This window comes from Anastrepha obliqua, chromosome 2 (genome assembly GCF_027943255.1).
Source record: "Anastrepha obliqua isolate idAnaObli1 chromosome 2, idAnaObli1_1.0, whole genome shotgun sequence".
NCBI lineage: Eukaryota > Metazoa > Arthropoda > Insecta > Diptera > Tephritidae > Anastrepha > Anastrepha obliqua.
This window is the reverse complement of record NC_072893.1, coordinates 10,044,724-10,068,821: the sequence shown is the minus strand read 5'-3', so window position 1 is coordinate 10,068,821 and position 24,098 is coordinate 10,044,724. Positions and strand designations below refer to the sequence as shown.

The 24,098-nt window shown below is 35.0% G+C and overlaps 1 protein-coding gene across 1 annotated transcript in view; it reads right to left on the bottom strand.

The window, feature by feature from the left end:
• Positions 1–5,844: 5,844 nt before the first annotated feature.
• LOC129237044 (ecotropic viral integration site 5 ortholog) overlaps positions 5,845–24,098 on the bottom strand; it is a 112,716-nt gene continuing 94,462 nt past the window's right edge. Inside the window, exons 10-14 of the mRNA XM_054871431.1 lie at positions 22,671–23,183; positions 22,470–22,615; positions 22,276–22,393; positions 13,297–13,395; positions 5,845–6,506 (exon numbers count right to left, since the gene is read on the bottom strand). Of these exons, the coding sequence (XP_054727406.1) occupies positions 6,369–6,506; positions 13,297–13,395; positions 22,276–22,393; positions 22,470–22,615; positions 22,671–23,183 (1,014 nt within the window). The 3' untranslated portion in view covers positions 5,845–6,368. The remainder of the gene's footprint in view (positions 6,507–13,296; positions 13,396–22,275; positions 22,394–22,469; positions 22,616–22,670; positions 23,184–24,098) is intronic.

The window sequence follows — 24,098 nt, the reverse complement described above, 5'->3', positions numbered from 1 at the left end:
ATAAAAAAAAACGACAAAAGAAAATTAAAAAAATTAGAAAGAAACAAAACAAAAAAAAAATATATGTTAAAAACAAATAAAAGAGGAGAGACGAACAAAAAGAAAAAAAAACGAATTTCAAAAGAAAAAAGAAAAGAAACTAAAGAAAAAATATTAAAAAAAACAATTAAACACGAAAAAAAATCCACAAAAAAAATTTAAAAAAGAAAAAACACCAAATTAAAAAAAGGGGGAAAACAAAACCAAAAAATATTAAAAAAAAATTACAAAAAAAAACTAAAAAAAAAATAAAAAGGAACAAAACAAAAAATAGAATGGTTAAGAAACAAATAAAAAAGGAATGACGAATAAAAAAAAAACAAAGAAAAACAACGCATTTAAAAAAAAAAATTGAAGGAAAAATATTAAAAAAAAATTAAAAAAAACAAAAAAACAAAATCCACAAAAAAAATATATATATAAAAAGAAGAAAAAACCAAATACATTAAAAAAATAAAAAAAAAACAGTTTTTTCATACATTTTGTTTTTTTTAATTTTCTTTGTTTTCTTGTATTTATATATGTATAGATTTTTGTGGATTTTGTTTTTTTCTTTTTTTTAATTTTTTTCAATATTTTTTCAAAAAATAGAAATTATAAAAAACAAAAAGAAACAATAAAGGTCAACAAAAATAAAAAGGAATGACGAACAAAAACAAAAGAAAAACACGCATTTCAAAAGAAAAAAATTAAAGGAAAAATAATTAAAAAAAAGAAAAGAAACAAAATCCATAAAAAAATATATAAAGAAAGAAGAAAAAATAAATAAAAAAACAAAACCGAAATATGTTAAAAAAATTTGTTTTTGGTTTTTGTTTTAATTTTTTTTATTTTCTTCTTTTTTATATATATTTTTTTTTTGGATTTTGTTTTTTTCTTTTTTTTAACTTTTTTTCAATATTTTTCCAAAAACCAAGAAGTTATAAAGAAACAAAAAACAATGAAAGTCAACAAAAAAATAAATAAAAAAATAAAAAAGAAAAGGGGAACAAAAACAAAAAAGAAAAAAAATTAAAAAAAAAATTTAAAAACCACCAAAAAAATTAAAACAAGAACAAAAACAAATAAAAAAATTAAAAAAGAAAAAAAATCAAAAAAAAAAGTATTAAAAAAAAATTTAGCAAAAAGAAAGAAAACAAAAACAGGAAAAACAAAATTAGAAACAAACAAAAGAAAAGGTAAAAAAAAAAAATTAAAACAGGAAAGACGAACAAAAAAATGGGGAAAAGAAAAACAAAAAAACCGTAAATCAAAATAAAAATTTAAATTTCTATAATATACCTACTATTATATGCAGTTTTCAAAAAACAAGAAAAATCTTAACACTTCCTACATATGCAATTGTAAATATTGTACGTCTATACAAGTATAATTATTATAAAATATTCATAATTTGTGCTTCAAAGCTGGCAAATTGTCTTCTTATCGTGGCCGCCTTGCCAACTTTTTAAAATGTATTTCTAGTGCTTCTTAATATGCTTTGTGTTTTGTTTTAAAAAATTATAATAATTACAGTCAACTGTGTTTTCATTAAAAAAAGGACCAAAAGTGGCAGTTATTATACATTTTTTTGTAATTAAACTAATTACAATAACACAATTAATATCCAAATAATAATATATCAAACTTAAAAATTCGTTAAAACGCGTTTTTCGCCGCAGTCACGCCTATATTGCACTTTAATCTATATTAAATATTTGCGTATGTAAAGAAAATATTTTATTAAAATTAGTAATATTTGCCAACTAGGAGATGAACTGTAGCTGCAATTATTTTTTTTGTTTTTCCGCATATATTTTGACAGAAGGTTTTGTTAAATTTGAAGATTTGAGTTATAATGCAATTATTTTTCACTTGACTGTAATAAGCATGAACTATGTTTTGTTTGTTTTTCAAATCGGATATTTGTGACGTGAATCATTTCAGCAATTGTGTCAAAGACTATATGCAAAGAGCGAAAAGGAATGATAGTAAAATAACTGAGGGCATTTGACTGAAAATACGAAAATAATAAAAATAATTGAATGCTTTGTTTTGGAATCGGATATAGGAATTAAGCAGCACATACGTTATTGATGTTTCAGCATAAAACTTTTCTTGTAAAGCGTGATCAGTTTGGAGGAACTTTTTCCAATACGGGTTTTTTGACAGATCACGCGTGGCTACTATCAAACTAAATACATAATTTTTTCAGTATTTATTGACATTTCATCATGGAAAGACTTGCGCCTCAACAACGTTTACAAATCGTAAAATTGTTTTACGAAAATCCAAGCTTTGTGGAAAGTATTCATCCCGCGCTCAGGCCAACTTATGGTGTTTAGGGATGAGGCCAATTTTTGGCTTAATGGTTACGTCAATAAGAAAAATTGCCGTATTTGGGCTGAAGAGTAACCCGAAGCCATGCAACAGCCATTACATCCATTGAAAACAACCGTTTGATGCCAGCAGCCATCGTCCCATATTTCTTCATAGACGAGGCTGGCGCCAATGTAACAGTGAATAGCGAACGCTATCACGCCTTGATAAACGACTTTTTGATGCCGGATGCCAGAAATTAAAGCCCGTGATCTCCACAGCATTTCGTTTCAACAAGATGGCGCTACTTGCCATACAACAGCCCGTCGTCGTTTCGTTGAGCAATTTAGTTCTCGTCTCAGACGAGTGGATTGGCCACCAATATCCTGTGATATCATACCTTTGGACTTTCATTTGTGGGGGTATATAAAGTCTAAATACTTTGTGAATCAACCAGCTTTAATTGAGACATTGGAAGCCAACATTACTAAAGTTATTCACGAGATACCGACCAAAGTCCTCCAGCGATTCATTCAAAATTGTTGTTTACGGATGGCCGAACTACGGCGCAGTTGCGGCCAATATTTAAAAGGGATTATCTTCAAAAATAAATGTCATGAATGGTTCTACATAAAAATAATAAAGACTAGGTTGTACATAAAATCGCCATTAAATTTTCCGAAAACGTTTGCATTTTAATATCATTTACAGTCTTGTGAAAAGACTGCATACTCCTCTTCAGTAGATCTGTTCTTTGCTTGGGTTAACTTTTTTCTGTTTTCTAATTTTCCTACTTTTTCAGCAGAAGTTACAATTGTTGGCCACATGCTTTTCAGAAAAATACCTGTAATATGTATGTATGTATGTTTGTAATTCGTTATTTATGTACGCTAATTTGGAACACTACTTAATTATGCTGCTGATAGGGGTATTCACTACTAAGATGTGTATCGAAATATGCGGAGTTTTTGAAACTTTATCTAAGGCTTCAAAGTACGTATATTTTATATGAATTTTCTGGAGTTCGAAAGCAAAGTATGCTAAATATTAAGGATGCCTAAAAAGGAATTAATTGCTTTTTTCTTGGTCCTTGCTTGCTTAGGCAGGCACCCACTTGCCTAGAATGTAAATATTTGTAAGGAATATTTATATTGGTTGGAGTAATGACGGGATATTGTCTCTCTCCATGTCACGCAGCTAAAATGGGATTGGTCCAGAAGGACGCATGTAACTTATGCGAAGAAAGGGGTACGTTAGAACACCTCATTTGCCACTGCCCTGCTCTAGGCAGAACTCGTTACAACTGTCTGGGATTGATATATTTTTCGTATCAGAAGGATATTGCTGACGAAAGTTTAAACTGTTTATTAAAACTCCCCAAAACATGTATCACGAACTATGCTTATCACGACTCTAACGACACTGGTAAAACTACGGACCCTTTAGATCTATTCAGATCAGCCAAATATACCTAACCTAAGCTTGATATAACCCCTAAATTTATTCCATAGCCAAACAAACAAATTTTATTAATTTTTTCTATTTAAAATTTTTCCGTGATTTTTTAAATTTTTTGTTTATTTTTTTTGGCTTTTCAGTGTCCCTATGAAGATTTTTTTTTTTTTTTGGTAAAGCATTGGATATTTTTTTAATTTTCTTGGCTTTTCAGTGTCCCTATAAAAATTATAATTTGTTTTTAATAAATCAATAGACATTTTTTTTTTAATTTCCCGGCTTTTCAGGGCCTCTATAAATATTTTGTTTTTTTAATAAAGCGGATAGTAAATAATATCGATCTCTAAATATTTTATAACAAATTTACGGAGAAATGCATTTTTCTCCTGGGACTTTAATAGTAATTTTCAAAGCGTTGGCCGTGGCCGTGGGACTTTAATGATAATTTTCAATTAAAAAAAAAAACAACATAAATAAAAAATAGAATTCCCACAGAAAAAAATAAAAAAAGTTTCTATAGAACAAATTGAAGGGCTAGCATAAAAAATAATAATAATAGAAACAGAATTTCCATAGAAAAAATTTAAGAGGTAGCATCAAAAATACTTTTTTTTGGTCCATCAACTGTATATATAATATTTATTTTATCTGAAAATTTGCATAGCTATGAAATTACAGTCGTACGTTTTAGTTTGCTTGCGTGTATGTCTAAGAAATAAAATTGCATTGTAGCCTTTCATGATTAACCAAAGGTATTCCAACCACATAGGAGGTATTCTTTCATAATCCTGAATAACTCTGTTATACTCTTTTCTGTTATTCTACTACAATTTTCGCTATATTTCGATACACATTTCGTGAGTAAATAACCGGTGAATAACCGTTAATTATGTATGCACGCTTATGTGTGTGTGCTGATTAAGTTTCGCTACTCGTAATCGACATTTCTACAACGATTATTTATGCCAAAAGGTTTTGTCTAAAGTTTAAGTCGTAGTATTCTCATAATGCTTCGTTTCAGCAGTTTGGTCATACATAGTTTGTTGTTGTTGTTGTAATACGTGTTTACATATTTGTATAAACTAATGCTACATATTTATGTAAAATTTATATAAAAACATGTTCATGCATGCATTTTAGCATTTCATATCATTCCTGTATTTTATGTTAATTTATAAGCCAACATTTTTTGTTCTTGCTCCCTTATGTCATCATCATCAGCTAACTCGCCACTATTGAACTCTCTTTAATTCGATTTTTCATTTTCATTCGCATTTACTCACAATTTAAATATTACCTAAACATAAACATATGTAATTACAATTACTGGCTAGAAGTTTTACTTGAATACAGTAAATTGGGAAGTGTACACTGGTGCAGTAAACTCAGATGCGCCATCGCTAAATCTCCAACGCTAAAAATTCTTAGGCGTGCAAAAAGCATGATTTGTGCTTGAGATGTTGAATATTTTTAGGCAAACACAAACACAAATGGAAAAAAAATGTTTTTTAAATTATTTAAAAATAAAAACAAAAAATTTTTTTTATTCAAATTATTTTTATAAAAAAAAATTTTTTTATTAAAATTATTTTTATAAAAAAAAAATTGTTTATTAAAATTATTTTTATTTAAACAAAAATTTTTTATTAAAATTATTTTTATTAAAAAACAAAAAAAACTTTTTATTAAAATTATTTTTATTAAAAAACAAAAAAAAACTTTTTATTAAAATTATTTTTATTAAAAAACAAAAAAAAACTTTTTATTATAATAAAATTATTTTTATTAAAAAACAAAAAACAAAATGTTATCAAAATTATTTTTATTAAAAAAATTTTTTTTTATTAAAATTATTTTTATAAAAAAGAAGTTTTTTATTAAAAATATTTTTATAAAAAAAATCTTTTATTAAAATAATTTTTATAATCATTTTTTTCTCTTTTTTATTAAAATTATTTTTATAAAAAAAATTTATTTTTATTAAAATTATTTTTATTAAAAAATATGTTCTCTTATTAAAATTATTTTTATTAATTTTATTTTTTTTTTTTAATTTTTCATTACATTACGCCACAAATTTAGCGTTAGCGCATCGAAGCCACCACACACACACGCACACTTCGATTATGTTGCTTTTTAATTTACAATTATATTAATAGTAATAATACAATAATAATAATAATCAATTGGTATAGTCGCTATAACAAACTACAATAAATTAGTTATACATACATATACTTGTTGGTATGGAAGATGCAAGCAAAAATTCAAAATAGAAATATGTAATAAAGGAGATACAACATAATCGCTGCAAAGCGTAAAATTCTCATGCATAAACTTACTTAAGGCTAAAAAGAAATTATTTTATTTAATTGTTAATTTGGAATTTTCTACTCTTCAACAATAGCAGTTATGTTCTCTATTTGTGTTTACTTTGCTTTTTTTGTCTCGTTTGTTTGCATTTTTGTTGTTTTGTTGTTATTTTGGATACACGCCTAATATCAATTAAATATCAGTACGCCAACTGTGTGTTGGTGTCTCTTAGAGAGTGAAGTTCTCCTCAGCCGCATTGTGTATTATGTTGTTGATAATTCGGCACTCTCTCGTCGCAAATTCAATTCATTAAAGTCAATCTCGTTGGATTCGATCGATTGTATTGAGGCGCTTCGCAGTTTGTTGATTGGATATTTGCCACGACTCCGAATGGCGGTTAGCTGTAAATTATTGCGAAAATTTGTAAATTAATGAGAATATGGGCGGTTAGTATAGGTATGTATCTATATGTATGTACATATGTATGTGAACTACTTTGACACAATACACATATGCAGTGTATATACATTTAATGGCATGCGTACAATTATTACAAATACAGTTTTAATAAATTTTAGGATAGAATTTTACTTCTGTAGTTGTTATTGAGTGTGAAAGGCTAGACGGATTTTATTCATTTTTAGGATTATGGGGCGAAGCATGGATTCGAAAAAATATTTTGTGGTGAACTAAACCAAATATAATATTATATATGTAAAATGTACAATGTTCAGATATGTACAAGGTGAAGTCCACAGTAAACAAGACTGAGCTACAATAGAAACAAGAGAAGCTTTGTTCTGATAACTTCGAGTTTATTTATTCAAAATAGTCCCCTCTGGCCTCGATACACTGTTTTGCGCATTCTAAAAGCTTTTCGAAAGAGTGTTTCAGGTCATTAACCGGAATGTCCTTGAGGATGTCGGTACAAGTCTTTTGGGTAGCCTCTACGGAAGCAAAACATTTTCTTTTCATCGCCAAATGCAATTTTCCGAATAGATAGAAGTCACAGAGAGCCATATCAGACGAATACGCTGAGTGATTGATGGTTAAAATGTGATTTATAGTCAAAAAATCAGTCACAAGAGTGGATCGATGAGATGGTACATTACATGCAATAAGCGCCAACTTCCGCTTTCGCGGTATTCAGGGCAAATTCGACGAAAGCGATGCAACAAACGCTTCAAAACGTCAAGATAGAAAATTGCATAGTCGAACTCCTTGTGGACAATTCTCTTGGAATGTAAAAAAATTAGCATCGATTTGATTTTTGACTTCTCCAAACGCGATTTTTTGGGTAGTGGCTCGCCTGGGGCCTTCCATTCGGCACTTTGACGTTTACTTGGAGGTTCATGTTGGAAACACCACGTTTCATCACCAGTCAGAATGTTGTAAAGGAAGTGCTCGTCTTTTCCCACCTCTTTAATGAGGTCTTTCGAATGTTGAATTCAAAGCAATTTGTGGTCCTCAGTTAACTTGTGCGGAATGAAACGTGCACAGACCTTTTGTAAGCCCGAACGATCAGTTAAAATGCGATAAATCGATGTTTTGGAGATATTCAACTCTGATTCCATGAATTTCAATGATGATTTCGGTTCATTTTTGATACATTTACGAACAAATTCGATGATTTCGGTGATTACTGATTTCGGGCGGCCCGGCCCGTATATTCATTGTCATTTATGTCCTCACAACCATCTCTGAAACTACTCATGAACTCTGGTACGAGATAATCAATCATTGCCATAAACTTTTTTCATCAATTCAAATGTTTCGGTGAATGTTTAACCGATTTTAAAACAAAATTTGATATTAGCTCTTTGCTTGAAACTCATTTTTGTACCGATGACACAAACATACGGACACTTTAGACGCAATGACATTGGTTTCACTGAACCGAATGTCACCACGCTTTCGCTGGAAGTCAGCTAGAGATGTAACTTCCAACGCACTGACTCATTGAACAGATGGCGCCATCAAAAACATTTCTATGACGCCAGCCTTGTTTATTTTGGACTTCATCTTGTAGGGAAATATCAACGCACTGTCAATTTGTTAAAGTCTGTAATCAGACATCTTCTCTGTTACTGTCCTGCATGGCATGCCACTAGCTTTAGATACTCTGGCTCATCGTTCTTGAGCGATATAGATGACCTTAGGGATACACATAAGGTTAGCGAGGAGTAGCAGATAGTAAATTTATCATCCTTGAATAAAACTCTAGTTTGAAGTGGCTCAAAAACCGCGTTGATTTTTGACTTGAGCTAATACTGTTATTTTTCGCATATTTATATGCTTAAAATAAAATATAATTTTAATTCAATTTTTTTTTCCTAAATTTTCAAAAAGTTTTTGCGTCATATGGATTTTGTAAGCGAATGAACTATATTTTCATAACATTTTTTTTTAATTTAAATAAGAAACAAATAAAGTGTCAAAACTTGCCCCTGCACTATATTTATTTAACGCACTTTAAGTGGTAAAGGTAAATGAAAATGATTTATGAGAGAGTATTTTGATCACTAAAAAAACAATATTATTATTGTAAAAAAAATTCATGCTATCAACATTAAATGAAAGCTGAGATTTGTGAATTTCACAAAAAAGGGATATAAAGATATAAATTCGAAAAAATTCCAGTCTCATGCAGCTTATTTGGTATGAATTTTAATAATATACTAATTTATATATATGTATATGGTACATTTGCATGCAGCTGAGCATGAAAATAACAGTACCCTTAAAAATTATTTTATAGTCATTTATTTTTCCCCTATAGATCATACAAAAGAAAATTTCAGTACCAAATATCTACGAAGGGTTAAGATGTTTCAGAAGTGTAAAGTTCATTTGAACAAATCAATAAATCTAGCAACTACGGTTCTTTACGTGTTTAAGTGCAACATTGAAATAGCAGTGCCGGCAATTTTTAAAGGTTTCACAAGAAAGAGTATTAATAAAATTTAACTTCAAGTCAGGTGGTGAAGACTGTATAAATGCAGAGCTCATAAAATATGGCGGAGAAGAGTTGATCAGACAGATATGAGCTAATACGTCAAATATGGAGAGCAGAAAACATGCCTGAATGATATACAGGTTTAATAGACCCAAGTTATAAAAACGGAGACAAATTAAATTGTGTAAATTATAGAGGGGTCGCCCTTCTCAACGTGAGCTACAAAATTCTGTCAAAGATACTGTATGAGAAGCTAAATATGTCGGCAGAAGAGATCGTAGGAGATTATAAATGCGGTTTTACACAAATATGTGCATACGCTGACGACATTGTGATTCTTGCGAGAAATAGGGAGGCCCTTCAGAACGTTTTCAAACGCTTAGTGCAAGCTATCGTACCAACGGGCCTCAATATAAACGAAGACTGGTAGACTGTAAGACGAACTGCATGACACGATCCTTTCATGATAGTCACATCAGAATCGGAAGTTATATTTTTGAGTTCATGCAAGAGTTTAAATACCCAGGTGTAGTACTCAGCATAAATAAGGATCCGTCCAAGACCGTATTCGGGCGGCTAACATAGCATACTTTAGCCATATCAAACTTATGAAGCCTTTATTGATATCAAAGGAACAAAAACTCTAGATGCACAAAACCATAATAAGTCCGGTTCTTACTTACGGCTGTGAAACATGGGCCCTTAAAGTTAATGTCGTGAATTTACTGATACGATTTAAAAGAAAAATTCTCAAAAAAATATTCTGTCCAATACGATTAGAATACGGTACATAACGTATACGGTATAACCACGAGCTCAGTGTTTTAATCGCGGGACGAAATGTAACGCGGGTTATAAAGTCCCAAAGATGACGGTGGTATGGACACGTCCTAAGAATGAGCAGCGAAAGAGCGACCAAAAAGTTTTTGAAGCAAATTGTGAAGGAGCCAGAAGGAGAGATCGCCCAAGGAGACGATGGTTGCAAGACGTAGAAGACGACATAGAAAAGATGAAAATCTCACAAAATAGAGCGAAAGCGGACTGTTGAGAAGAATGGAGGCGTATTGTAGAGGAGGCAATGGTCCACCCCGGACTGTAACGCCAAGATGATAATTAATAAAGTGTTACACATGAAAGTACGTTCTTTATTTATACTTTTTTATAGTAGATTCCATCTCACACAGAATTTAAAAATAAGCTCAACAAAGATTACTTCAAATGTAATCAAATTTGTGGAAAAGCTGAAAAAAGAGGAGGAAGACGAAAAACTTCAAAGCCCCAAAATGATCGCAGAATTGTAAGGTGCTCCAAAGAGAATCCCATGCAGTCAGCCATACAAATTGAAAAAGAGGTCAACAAGCCTACGGGAAGTGGGTAAGCAGCTCGCAGCCCACGAAAAAAAACCACTCCTGGCACCAAAAGATGAAGCAAAACGTTTGGAATTTGCAAGATAACATTTTGGCAAGACCGCTGACATGTGGCGTAATATTTTATGGATTGATGAGTCTAAAATAGTTTGGTATGGCGGCACTGGTGCGGGACGTCCTCAAAAATAACTGTTTGCGATGTTTCTCATTATATGGCGCAGGTTCCATACACAAAATTGATGACATAATGGACACCAATATTTATGTGGAAGTATTACACAATGTTATGTTTCCGTATTGCAGAGAAGAAATGCCAATAAAACAGGTATGCCAGCGGGATAATGATCCTCAACACACGAGTCGAAAGGCAAGGATTGGTTTCGCGCAGATAAAATTGAGGTAATGAAATGGCCAGCTCAGTACCCCGACCTCCATCGAATATAGAAAGACGCAATTGGCGGATGATGCACGGGCATCAGCTGTCTGTTAGTTAGCTAAATGACAGAGTATTGCTTACAAGCGTGCGGAAGCCTTCTGCCAGGAGTAAACGCGACAAAAGAAAATCAGTCATGGATTTCAAACATAATAGTGTGATTGCATTATATTTGGCTGGAAAATCACCACCAGCGATTGTTCGTGAGCTAGAGCGCCTTAAAATAAATAAAGTTTTTGTTCATCGCACCATTACTCGTTTCAATGATACTGGTAGCATCGCGAATCGTCATGGAGGTGGTCATCAAAAGACTGCAACGTCACGTAAGTGGTTCAAAAAGTGAAGAAGCGACTTGAGCGAAATCCTCGACGACCAAATGGTCAATCAAATGGCGAAAGAACTGGAAATATCTGACCGTGGCAACCGCCGTATACTGGAAAATGATCTTAAATCAAGCCTCATAAGATCCCAAAGGCGCATGATCTCACACCAAAGCAGCAACAAGTCAGGCTTGAGAGAGCCATGGAGTTGTTTTTTGAAATTGAGCAATTCGTAAATTCCCAAAACGATGGCGTTTATTTGATCGGCCGTTCGCACGAGAATTTGAGTCATCGATTGGTCACCAGGAAGCAGCACCCACCACAGGTAATGGCTGTAATGGCCGCCGTAACCGCAGATGGGCGCTCTCCAATAGTTTTCATCCAGCCTGGCGTCAAGGTAAATACGAAATATTATCATGAAAGTATTCTGGAGGTTGCTTTGAAGCCGTGGGCACACAAACATTTCGGTGGCAGACGACGGACGTGTCAACAGGACTCGGCACCGTCTCACAAAGAGCGATTGAATCAAGAATGGCTAAAGAACAACGTTCCGAACTTCATAACGGCCACACAATGGCTCTCAAATTCATCAGACGCGAATCCGATGGATTATTCTCTTTGGGCCATTTTGGAGAGTAGGGTCCGAACTAAAAGATTCACCAGTCTCGAGCCGCTAAAATAAGCAAGTTTCCGTGAGTGGGCCAAAATACCTGCAAGTCACATTAGGGCAGCTTGCGATTCGTGTCTTAATTTTTTTTGTTTTAACTTAATATTCTTTTGGTACTGCTATTTTCGTGTTCGCAACTGTATATATGTATGATCATATGCACATGAGCAATGAATTTTCTACATTTAATTATTATCATGCAAATATGCCTCCTTTAGCTGGATAACAGAACAAACGGCATGCAGCGAAATATTATAAATTTTAAATTTTTTACTACCATAATTATAGCATTTTTTTTTTTCATGACTTTTTTTGTTGACTTGTATGCGGTTAATGACTAGTTGTTCTGCAGCTGTATAGTATTTGAGCAAAATTTCTTAAAATGAGCTATAATTGGAATCAAGTTGATTGGTTGGTTAGTAATGACCTGATTTTTATATTTTTCATTCTTTGTTTATTTAGCTTATCCACTTCCATGGTTCAGTATCGGGGCTTGTTATTGGCGTGGGATACTAAAAAAAATATACACAGTGAATAATTGATATTGAAATGTGAGTTTTTGTTACAATTTTGTTTATGTACATCAGAAAAAAATCAAAACAAACATAAAAAAAATACTATGAAAAATTAAAAATTGCAATTAATTTATTAAAACAAAATATGCAGGTAAAAAATCAAAATTCAAGTAATTTCCTCTATATCCCATTAAAAATTTGTATAAAAGCGCGCATCGAAGCGGAAAAACGTAGCGGAGGAAAATGCATAAATTATTGTACGAGCATATAAAGGCAAAGCTCTTTAGGAAATTGCATTTGCATGCCAAATAACGGGCAAGCATACATACATATGTATGTACACATGTGCGCTTGCATTAAAGTAGATAAGTTTGTAAGTATTTGTGTGCATGTTTTCTGTTCAAAATGTTATTAGTTGGTTAACTGAATGGAATGGAATGGTTCTTCTTCCCACCATCGGGCGCCCAAAGCCAGTTAACAAATGCACCAAAGTGTGTGTGTATGCGTTTTTGTTGTTTTTTTCATGTACTAGTATGTGTGGATGCATGTAAGTGGCGTATTTTGTGTAGTGTAAAGAATAAACAAAGAATATATTGAAGGAAAATGAATTCAAACAACAGCTAACGGCGCCCAATGGACTTGGCAGTGGTGAATTTAAATCGCGCGTGAACATCCATCCACCTTTTCATAAAATTTATAATATTTTTTTAAATGTCCGCTTTTAATAAAAAAAAAAAACTGAATTCGACGGTTGTGTATATGAGCGCGCGGCTATGTGAATGGTATTAGTGAAATTATGAGCTGTTGTCCAATTTTTTTTTTTTAATATTTTAAATTATTTACAGCAGAATTTTTCAATAAATCAAAAGACAAATAATAGAAGAATTCTTATCATTTTTGATACGCTTATTGCGGGTTTATAAGGAAAATTACCTCTGCTTTAAGATCAGCCAGACGATCCTGCAGGTCGCGCACCTTGTCAGATTCATCCAAATTGGAACGTAGTTCACCCTCAGCCAGGATTTCAGAATTCTGAAAAAAAGATTTATGAAATTTTGTTTATCGTCTAGTTTTTAAGTAGAATATAATATAAATAAACTAAGAAAGTATAGTAAGGGGTCTACATATGAAGAAGACGGCAACCATGAGTGCATTAAGGGGGGAGCCTGGTTTATAAGGTCAAAAAAATCAATTTTTTTTTTCGTTTTAAGCGATTCCTAATATATTTCAGAATATTCACACAAAGTTACAGAGCCTAATTCTCAATATTTCCGTAGATACAAAGCCAAAGGTAGGCGAGCGTTAGGTAGTTACGCTGTGACCGGACAGCTATAGTACAAACTTTATCTTCTTTTCTCGACTTTTCATTTTTATGATTTCTTTGAATTGGCGTACATAAATGAAAAAAAAAACTAATGAACCTTTTGAAATGAATCATAGCTTGTTCCCTTCAGTATTAAATTCTCTTCTATTTGAGCTAACAAAATAGATAAAAAAAAATTTTCAAGATTTTTATACCAAGTTGAAGTGAATTTTTTTTTATAGAAAGGCATTTTTTTCTTTAAAACCTCCAAAAAGTTGAAATTTTGGAATTTCTCTCAGTTTTCATCTAGAATAAAAAAACATGATAATTAGAAATCCATTTGAATTTTTTGCTTTAGATAATAATTACGAGCTGTATCTTGTACGCCAGTTGGAAACTCCAGCGTTGCAGCGCTCTACTTTTCTATGTTAAACATTTTTTTCAACTTATTTTAACCAGTACAAAAATTTTTTATACTTTTTAAATGTTCATTAAAAGATAGAAAAAACTTTGCAGTGCTAAATTAATTTTTTCCTTAAAAAAAAATTCGCAAAGAGATGCAATTTTTAGACCTCATAAACCAGGCTCCCCCTTAAGGTTAAATGAAGCGGGTCGCTGGAGAGAAAAAACTTAAGGTCATGCCAGTCTACTATTGCGACAAACTCAGTTAACCTCGGCGAGGACTTACTACATCGTCCCGACGGTAACATTCAATAGGAATTTGGCCACTCGGAATAAGGGATTCTCTCAAAACCACTTCGACACTACAGTCTATACAGATGGCAGTAAAATGGACTGTAGTGTTGGAGCTGGGATATATTCTCACAGACTTAAATTGAGACATCTATGCGTCTTCCTAATACCAGAAATGTCTTCCAGGCGGAAGTACTGTAGCCTACTAATCGCAGATTTCTCTTTCAAAGACAATATCGCTATTCTTTCGGATAGCCAAGCTGCAATCGAGGCACAGGGTTCGGCTACAACAACCTCTCAAGTGGCGAAACAAAGTAGGAATAGCCTCATCACCTTAAATGAAAACCATAAAGTTACCGGGACATCGAAACATTGAAAGTAACGAAAAAGCGGATGAACTCGCAAGAGGGGCATCTGCCATGAATAACGCTCTTGTAGAATCAGTCAACCATTAGGTGCAGTCAAGAACGTGTTGTTGTTGTTGAGGTGATTGAACATTTCCGAACTGAAATGCTCCGAATTAGTGACCAGCACCGTTTTACTACCACTATCTTTTTTTTTTTTTGTTTCCAAGTCAGATCCATTTAGTGAGGTCCAAGTATAGCAGCAAATCTTTTAAGGCTTACCGAAGGATCGGAGTCGTGCCCTGGCTAGTCCCGGACATTCACATAAATAGTGGAAAAGACTTTCCTTCGCCCCTTCCGCTTGACAGCTTCTACAGATAGGATTGAAGGGTAGATTGAGTTTAGCTGCATGATCCCCTACTTTCCAATGTCCTGTAAGAGTTGCAGTGATGCGTGAAATGTTTGGCCGAGAACATCCTAACATGTGATTCATCCTTTGGATTTTGTACGACGGTCATGTGTTTTTGTTGTAATACATGTTGTTAGTTAATTCCATCTTCTTCCGGCTAAAGCATAATAGTGTGAAGCAATGGATGCTTTTAGTGTGTACAGTGGGGTGGAGACTGCCACCGCCTCTGCTACGTCTAGTGTCGAACCCTTTCTTGCTAGCTCATCCGCTATCTCATTGCCCCGTATGTTCCTATGACCGAGAACCCATATCAGAGTAATTTCAAGCCAGTGGCTGAGCAGTTTCAGCTCCTCTCTACCCTGTAGGACCAGTTTGGATGAAATGTAGTTGGAGTCTAAGGCCTTAATAGCTGCTTGACTGTCTGAGAAGATAGCTACTCTTGCACCAACTTCCTTGTAGAGTTCTAGGGATTTGCATGCTTCTCTGATCGCTAAAAGTTCTGCCTGGAACACGGTGGCATAATCAGGAAGACGAATTGATTGAGATAGGTTGAGTGGCTCCGAGTGGAAACCAGCTCCCACACCACAGTTCATCTTAGAACCATCGGTATAAATTTCGATATCGTGTCTTCCAATCACTTCTCCTTTGCTCCACTCGGTTCTCAGTGGAAAACGTACCGTAAAGCCTTTCTTGAAGTTGAGGTCGGGAACTGTGTAGTCTGATCCGTTTTTGAGCAGCGAGGGTCCCTGTAGGAGGATCTGGCTGCGACCGTACGATTTTGTTGTCTAGCTTCCTATGTCTCAGAGTCTCACTGCGCTGCAAGTAGCGATTCTTTTTAGATGTAAGTCTAATAGTAATAGATGTGTTAGTACATTGAGCGCTTCAGTAGGACTGGTGCTAAGCGCTCCTGTAATTAAGATACACGCTGTTCTTTGTATCTTGTTCAGCTTAGTTTTGTCGTATTTTCTTTCTGTTGCAGGCCACCAAACTAGTGCCGCATATGTTAGTATTGGCCTTACAATGGCTGTGTAGGACCAGTTGGATAGTTTTGGTTGGAGACCCCATTTTTTCCCCAACATTCCCTTATACGTCAAGAACGTAATTTTCCTAAAATACCTCCGAAACGCGGATTGTAGATGGAAATACCCGACGAAATGCAAAATTAGCAGAACGTTATGGCCCTCCTACAACCTCAAGCAATCGTCGACATTAATAAGCATGAAACGACGGGACGCCTGGAGACTAACTGCAGTCATAACTGGCTTTTGGTCTATCGGAGAACAAGCAGCCAAAATGGATAACTCTCACAATACATACTGTCACAGTTGTAAACAAACTGAGAAAAAAGAAGCAATCTTCCATTACCTTTGTGTATGCCTTGCAGGTAATAACAAACCTCCGAGTGTATTTCTGCTATGGAAAGGCTCCGCATAAAAAATATCCGCCGTTCGGAGTCGGCTTAAAACTGTAGGTTCCTCCATTTGTGGAACCATATCAAGGCGCACGCCACAAATAGGAGGAGAAGCTCGACGAAACGCCCAAAAAGGTGTAAGCGCCAATTATGTATGTATGTATGTACAATCTTTGATGAGAAACTGACTTGGAAAACACATGTTTCGCTGAAGGTTGATCGCGCATTAAAGATTTTTCAACAATGCCGTAGAGACTTTGGTAAAACTTGGGGTCTGAAACCTGCTGTGGTCCTGTGGATACACACAGCACTTATCAGACCAATCATGTTGTTGTTGCTGTAGCAGCATAAAAATATTTTATATCTATATATTATATATAAAAGAAAGTCATGTTAGTTACACTATTTATAACTCGAGAACGGCTGATCCGATTTGGCTGAAAATTAGTGGAGAGGTAGCTCAGAACCAGGAGACGGACATAGGATACTTTTTATCTCATTCGAACGCATTTCCGTCTAGTCACTATAAAGTGTGGTATAACAAAAACGCATCTGATATGGTATAACAAAGCACAAATGACAGCTAAACGTAATTTTGTCTATGGTTAAATAGAAAATTTGATAATATAAATTTTGTCAGAAATATATATTCACAGTAATTTGTATTCTCTTTGAATCATCATTACCAATGCCGCGGCCAAGGTGATCGAATTTTTCCCGACTAAGCCGTAATGCAAGAAGGATACGAAACGTTGCGAATGAAACGACTGAAGAAGCACAAGGAATTGCCCGTGAAGAGCGCCGCGTTCGTATGGCGCGACTTCGTGCTTCTGAATCACAAGAGCAAGGCGAGACAGTCCGTGAAACGGTAGATCATTTTCGACACACAAGAAGAGACTTATCAAGTGCTGATTTGAATCGAGCAGCGTTTCGATATGATTGCAACACTGATTACTGCTTGCATCCTAGCGTTTGCATTGCAGAAATCCCTTGAAGCACCTAACTTCATACTGAAGGATCTTCGGTGAAATAACAACACCTTTGGCGGCTTGATCATATTGTTGGCAGACGATTTCAGGCAGACGTTGCCAGTAATTCCCCGTGGAACGCCTGCAAATGAATTGAATGCTTGCCTGAAGGTATCAACTTTGTGGAATAACGTAAAAACATTATCGCTTACCACTAATATGAGAGTTCAACTTCAAAATGAACAAAGTGCTCCACAATTTTTCAAACAATTGTTAGCTGTTGGAAATGGAAAAGTCCCAGATGATGCGACAGCTGGATTAATTACTCTTACCAACAACTTTTGCCGATTTGTAGACTCTCAATTAGCTCTTATTGAAAATGTTTTTCCAAGCATTAGTGAAAATTATCAGAATTATGCTTGGTCAACGAGCAATTCTCGCCGCAAAGAATAATGATGTATACACACTGAATTTCACCATGCACCATTCGATATCGATTTGGTGGCATACAAATTCGTTGATTCCATAACAAATCCCCATGATGTAGTAAATTATCCAACAGAGTTTTTGAACTCTCTGGAAATACCAGGATTTGCACCATATAATTTGCAACTCAAAGTTGGTTCAGTTATTATGATATTAGAACATCAGACTTTTCACCTGGGCAGCTATACGTTGCGTGTTCACGAGTTGGGAAACCATCCGCTTTGTTTGTGTTAACGTCATACCAAAGAACAAAAAATGTGGTTTACCAAAAGCACTTCAATGAAACGGGTAAATGAAATATAATTTTTCCTTTTGAAATATAAAACAAAAAAAATAATTTTTTTCATCTTTTAATCCCTAAAGGAAATTTTACAAAAAACGAAGCCATCTGGTAGCGAAACGGAGTTCGCGGGTTTGCTAATACAGTAGAAGCCCGATAAGTACAATTGGAAAATTTCAGCAATGATTGCACTTAGCGAAAAATTGCACTTTTGCGAATTTCTCCTGTGGATCGAGGAATACCTAGGGAAAAATATTTTAACTCTATTCAATGCAATTAATGAGCTCAAAAGGTCGATATTCAAGAAAAATGAACACCTATTTATTGAAATTAATGCAAAGAGATCAATGCGGAAGGACATATGAGTGTGTGCTCCAAAATTCAATTATTTTTTTTGGAAAAACTTTGTTATTTTCGATTGCGTTTTCTCGTAACACTTTTCAAGTGCTTTTGATCGGATATCATGCAAACAAGCGATCTGATTGAATGACAGTACATCATTCTGTTCACCCCATTTCAAAATTGTATTGACACAGCCAAAAATCGATTCATGCTGGACTTTTTCGGTTGTTTCTTCTTGAGTAGTATCTTCGGGTTCATTGGCTTCACTGTCACCTTCATCTATTCCTAGTTCCAAAACCCAATTGTGGATTTCATCTGTGTCTGCTTCACCCACATAGTTTTCGACCATCTCATTTAACCGTTGTAATCCTCCAACAAGAAGGGGGTCGTCAATTTCGATATCCAATGGCATATCGTCTGGATTAGATTCAATAATCGCGTCAACTGTTGGGCTTGTACCCCATACGCTTTTCCAGCAGTTAGCGATCGTTTCAGGGACCAATTTTCCCCATGCTTGGATAAACATGATCACGGCGGTTTTCAAATCAATTTTCTTCAATAGTTTATGTAATGAAGAATCTTTTTCACTAATTATGGTTTCCATTAGCAATGTTTTGTATTGAATTTTTGTCAAGTTAATAACACCTTGATCCATTGGCTGTAAAATCGCTGTGCAATTGGCCGGAAAATACATCACTTCGATCTCACCACAAACTAATTCTTCTTCGGGCGGATGAGATGGAACTTGATCCAGCAGGAGTAATGCTTGGAACATCATTTTCTTTGGCGAATTTTTTCACTTCTTCGACAAAATTATCAAAGAACCACTTTTTGAAAATATCCCGAGTCATCCAAGCAGTCTTGTTGCTAGCATAATTCACCGGTAGACGAAAATTTTTAAAACAACGCGGATTCATAGATTTGCCGATCGTTAATGGTTTTATTTTGTGGCTGCCATCACCATTTGCACACAAAAGAACACTGATTCGATCTTTTGAAACTTTGTTGCCTGGAGCACTCTTTTCATCTTTCGAAACGTAGGTATTTGGCAAAAGTTTCCAAAAGAGCCCCGTTTCATCAGCATTATATATTTGTGATGTTACATATCCTTTTTCAGCAATTTTCGCCGTCAATTTTTCCTTAAATGGCTCAATGGCTTCTGGATCACAAGATAATGATTCACCTGTCACAGTCAAATAGCAAAGTCCGAAGCGTTTCTTGAATAGCGAAAACCATCCATCACTTGCATTGAATTGTTCTCCATCCTTTTTTATTTCATCAAATATTTTTAATGCTTTGCTTTTCAATATCAAGCTAGAAACAGGAGCATTTCGTCCCCGCTGATTCATGAAAAACTGGTACAAACGCTTCTCGAGCTCTGGATGATTGCCAAACCGCAAAGTTTTCCGTTTATTTCCAAGTGAAAATGAATTGTATGCATTTTCTTTTAATGAACGGGATTGTTTTTTTATTCGGCAAATCGTTGCGCAATCAACTTTGTATTCGAATGCAAGATCTCGTTGTTTAACGCCTTTTTCAATTTTTTGGAGAATCTCATCTCTTTCTTTCAATGTAAGAAAATGTAGATTCTTTTTCACTTTTCCCATGATTTTATTTGATGAAAGCAAAAAAAAAATGATTCAAACTCCGAACGATTGCCGTATTAAATAAAAAATTTCTTCGAACAAGAATTCTTTTGCGCCCGAAAATTGCAATTTTTTATTGCTCTTTTCGAGTTTTCTATGGACTCAAAATCGAATTGTACTTTCCGCGAAATTGCAGTTATCGGTATTGCACTTATCGGGCTTCTACTGTATATATTTGAATACGGGGAATGCTGCTGGAGTGACAGAACCGACTATCGTGGACCAATCATCCCTTACGCCTCTCTGGTTTGGTGGCGACGGACCATGGTTAAGCCCGCACGTCAGGAACTATACAAACTGCAAAGAAATGTATGTTTATGCATGAGCTCAACCTCCGGCGATGACCTAAATGCTATGCTTGGTTTGCTCCATTTGGATTTTAAGATAAAACAGGAATCAATAAAAGCAATGTGCAGACTCCATAAATAAGGTTTCTGGCACGAAGACGAAACTTTGGGACACAGCGAAATATTTAAGATGCTGTCTGAGTAGTATCCACTGCTTTTGGCAGCCAAGAACGATCTTATGCCCATAGTTTCATTTGAAAGGAAATCTGATGTAAAATTCCTAGAGTAATCCAGAGCGCATTCAAAGAAATTTACGAATATTTTCCCTATGGATGGATCCAAGAATGAAATAGGTTCTGGAGACGGATGGTACTTAAACGAGAGTAATAAGTAGCATTACGTTATGGGAGGAATAGCGACTATTTTCCAAGCGGAAATTGTTGCCATTCTGAAAGTAGAAGAATAGAAAATGAAGAGGAGATGGAGCGGGAAACAGATTGGAGTCTTTAGGGACAGTCAGGTCAAAGATTGTTCAAGAATGTCAGAATAAACTCAATTCTGTTTCAATACAGAATAAGCCCAGGGTTCCAGCACACTGCGGGATTTAAGGGAATGAAATTGCCGATTAATTCGTGAACTGTGGATTAGCGGTTTCCACCACAGGTACTAGAGCCAATAATCGGAATCAGTTCTGCAGGAATCAAGAAGTGAATCAGCGATTATGTACGCAATTTACATGAAGAGCGATTGTCCGGTCTTGAACGCTGCAGGACTGCAAAGTGTTTTGTGACAAGCCCGAACAGAAAAATGTCGGACTTTCTGCTAAAACTTGGTAGAAAGTCGTTCGATTGATGGGCGATATTAGTAAAGGATACAATCCATGGGATTAACATATGACCACCATTGGAAACGTTGAGAACCCGATTTTACTGTTTTGCTTAGAGGAGGCGATTGACACTGAGCATTTGCTCTGTGAGTGGCCAACATTTGCTAGAGCGAATTTTGGGTTCCGATGTCATGAGAATGAGTCAAATTCGTGCTCTCATTGTGGAGGATATTTTCAGATTTGCCAAAGAATCAGGAAAATTCTCACAGGTCTAACTAATTACCTCTATTTCCCTATTCTATCCTATCTGTTTTCTACTGCCACTTCTTTCCTCTTTGACTATCTACCGTTTTACTTTCAAGAGCTTTAAATACAAAGGCCTTTTTAGCCTGTATGTTTTAGGAGTTACCAAATCTCTAGGTGCTTCTTGGCTCGACTTTTCAAATTTCAATTTCATTTAAAGTTCAGGCTACCGAAGTCTAAAATTTTTTGTGCTTATAGACTGTCAACACTTTGCAAAATTACACCTTCTTGAATTGAAAATGTTGCAGATTAGAGTAAACTATTTTTTAGCTTGGCAAAAAAATTGGGATTGATATTCATAAGTGAAAAAATTAATAAAGTATCTCGGGACTCCTATCAACAAAAGCCGGTATTCCCTTACTTAAACATATCGCGTGACGGGACTCCAAAGTAATGACGGGATTGACGTCACTAATATGAACTTTTCTGAAATTATGCAAAAAGCAAAACAAAGTTTTTGTATCACTACATAAAAAAATTTGGACAAAAATCGTGGATTTCCATTCTTATGTGAAGTACTTTGGGGCTTCTTTGGGATCATTCAGAATATAAGATCAACTGCTAATGTAAGCCCAAAGTTTTGTGGTGCAAATTATTCTTCAAATATCATTTACCTTCGTTTCCAATCGTGATATTTCCTGTTTCAGCTCGGCCACAGTCTGACTTTGCTCAGTAAATTTAATCTTTACATTCATCAGCTCATCTTTCATGCGCGATTCCAAATCGGAGTATCTAAAAACAATTTGAAATTTAGTTAAAGATTCAAAGGAGAGAGAGAGAGAGCAAAAACAATAGCCACAATACATACCTGTGCTGCTGTTCGCGTGCCTTGTTGGCCATCTCCTTTTCGCGACTGACAGCCTGCTCCAGCTGTTCGCGCAGTTTCTTATTCTCTTCATCCTGACGACGCAGTTGATTTGTGGAAACCTGCACTTGCGTCTCGAGTTCCATAACCTAAACACGAAACAAAAACAATGAAGCATAAATGAAACTCACCTAAATTACTCACCTTTAGGCGCAACTCCTTCAGCTCGGTGAGAGTTTCCATTTCACGTATGCGCGTTGTCATCAACTCCTCCTCCAATCGCTGCGTATGCTCGTTGGACTTGGAATTGTCAAAGAAATTTGTTAGCAATTTTTTTGGTGTCGAATCCACCGGTTGCTGGCTGTGATCATTTTTGTTTTCTTGCAGCTGACGTTGCCATTGGGTGCTCAACTCTTGCACGCGCTGCTTGAGATCCTTCAGCGAGAGACTAGCCTCGGCTTCGCGCAATTTACTGGCAATCAGTTCATCTTGCAAGTGTGCCACCGAATTGTCAGGCGTAGTTTCACGTAATGTCTTTTTATCCTCTTCGAGCTCTTCGATTTTCGACTTGAGATTACGTATTTGATCCTCACTCTCGGCAAGACTTTGACGCACCTTGACCAACTCTTCGAGCAAGCACGACACCATTTCATCGCGCTGCTTAAGCGCCTCCTCCTTCATGCACAACTCATCGATGGATGACTGACGTGAATTATTCTATAGGATGACGAAGGAGGTGAGAATTTTTTTGACGATTAAACAAAGTGAAATTAGGTCAAGAAGGTAAGTAAACAAACATGCAGCATTCGCAATACTTCACACTACTTTTTTTTTATAGTTTTGTTTTAGATAATTGGCTAAGCATGCATTTTTTAAAGCAGTATTGGCATACGAGGAAGGTTCAAATATTCAAAGTTGTATTTTCATATCTGCACTTAAATACATAAATACATATTTGGTACGGTTATACAGGAAAGGATTCATGGATTCATAGACAAAAATGTGCAAACTGATGATTTTACTGTACAATAAACGATTAAAAATTTATTAAATTTCCTATTGCATTCACTTGTAAGAACTCTCGAGCTATTTCAAAATGTTCGCAAGACCAGTAAATCATTCAACCCTGTGGGCCCAGTTTATCTGTCCTGTTTTATAGAAGTTTAAATAAGCTGAAAAATATATCGTGAAGACTTGAATAAATTATCGCTGTTTATTTGAGAGATCTAAGCCATTAGAGCCCCTGTGCTATTAGTTGAAATTTGGATAAGTTGGTTTGGTGTCTGCCCTCACGTCGGAACTCTTCCCGGTAGGTCGCACAACTGCGCATGAAAATCAGTGGCTTTAATCAGCCTTCCATAAAATATTTCAAGCTGAAATGAGTTATCATGCTCAAAGAAATCCTTTTTGTAAGCTCAGAGCCGATTCAGAGTGCTAACTTAAAGTACTGCAACAACATAATAACTACCGTTTTCCGGCCATTGGTCAGACTTCCCGAAATAATTTTTTTTTTAAGTAGAGCAAATTCAAGAGCAATTCAAAAGGATTCATCTTTTTTTTTCTCGAAAAACTAATTAAATTCTTTTGAGGCTGTTGTAGTCGTATAACAACTAGCTTTTCTCTCTAAATATG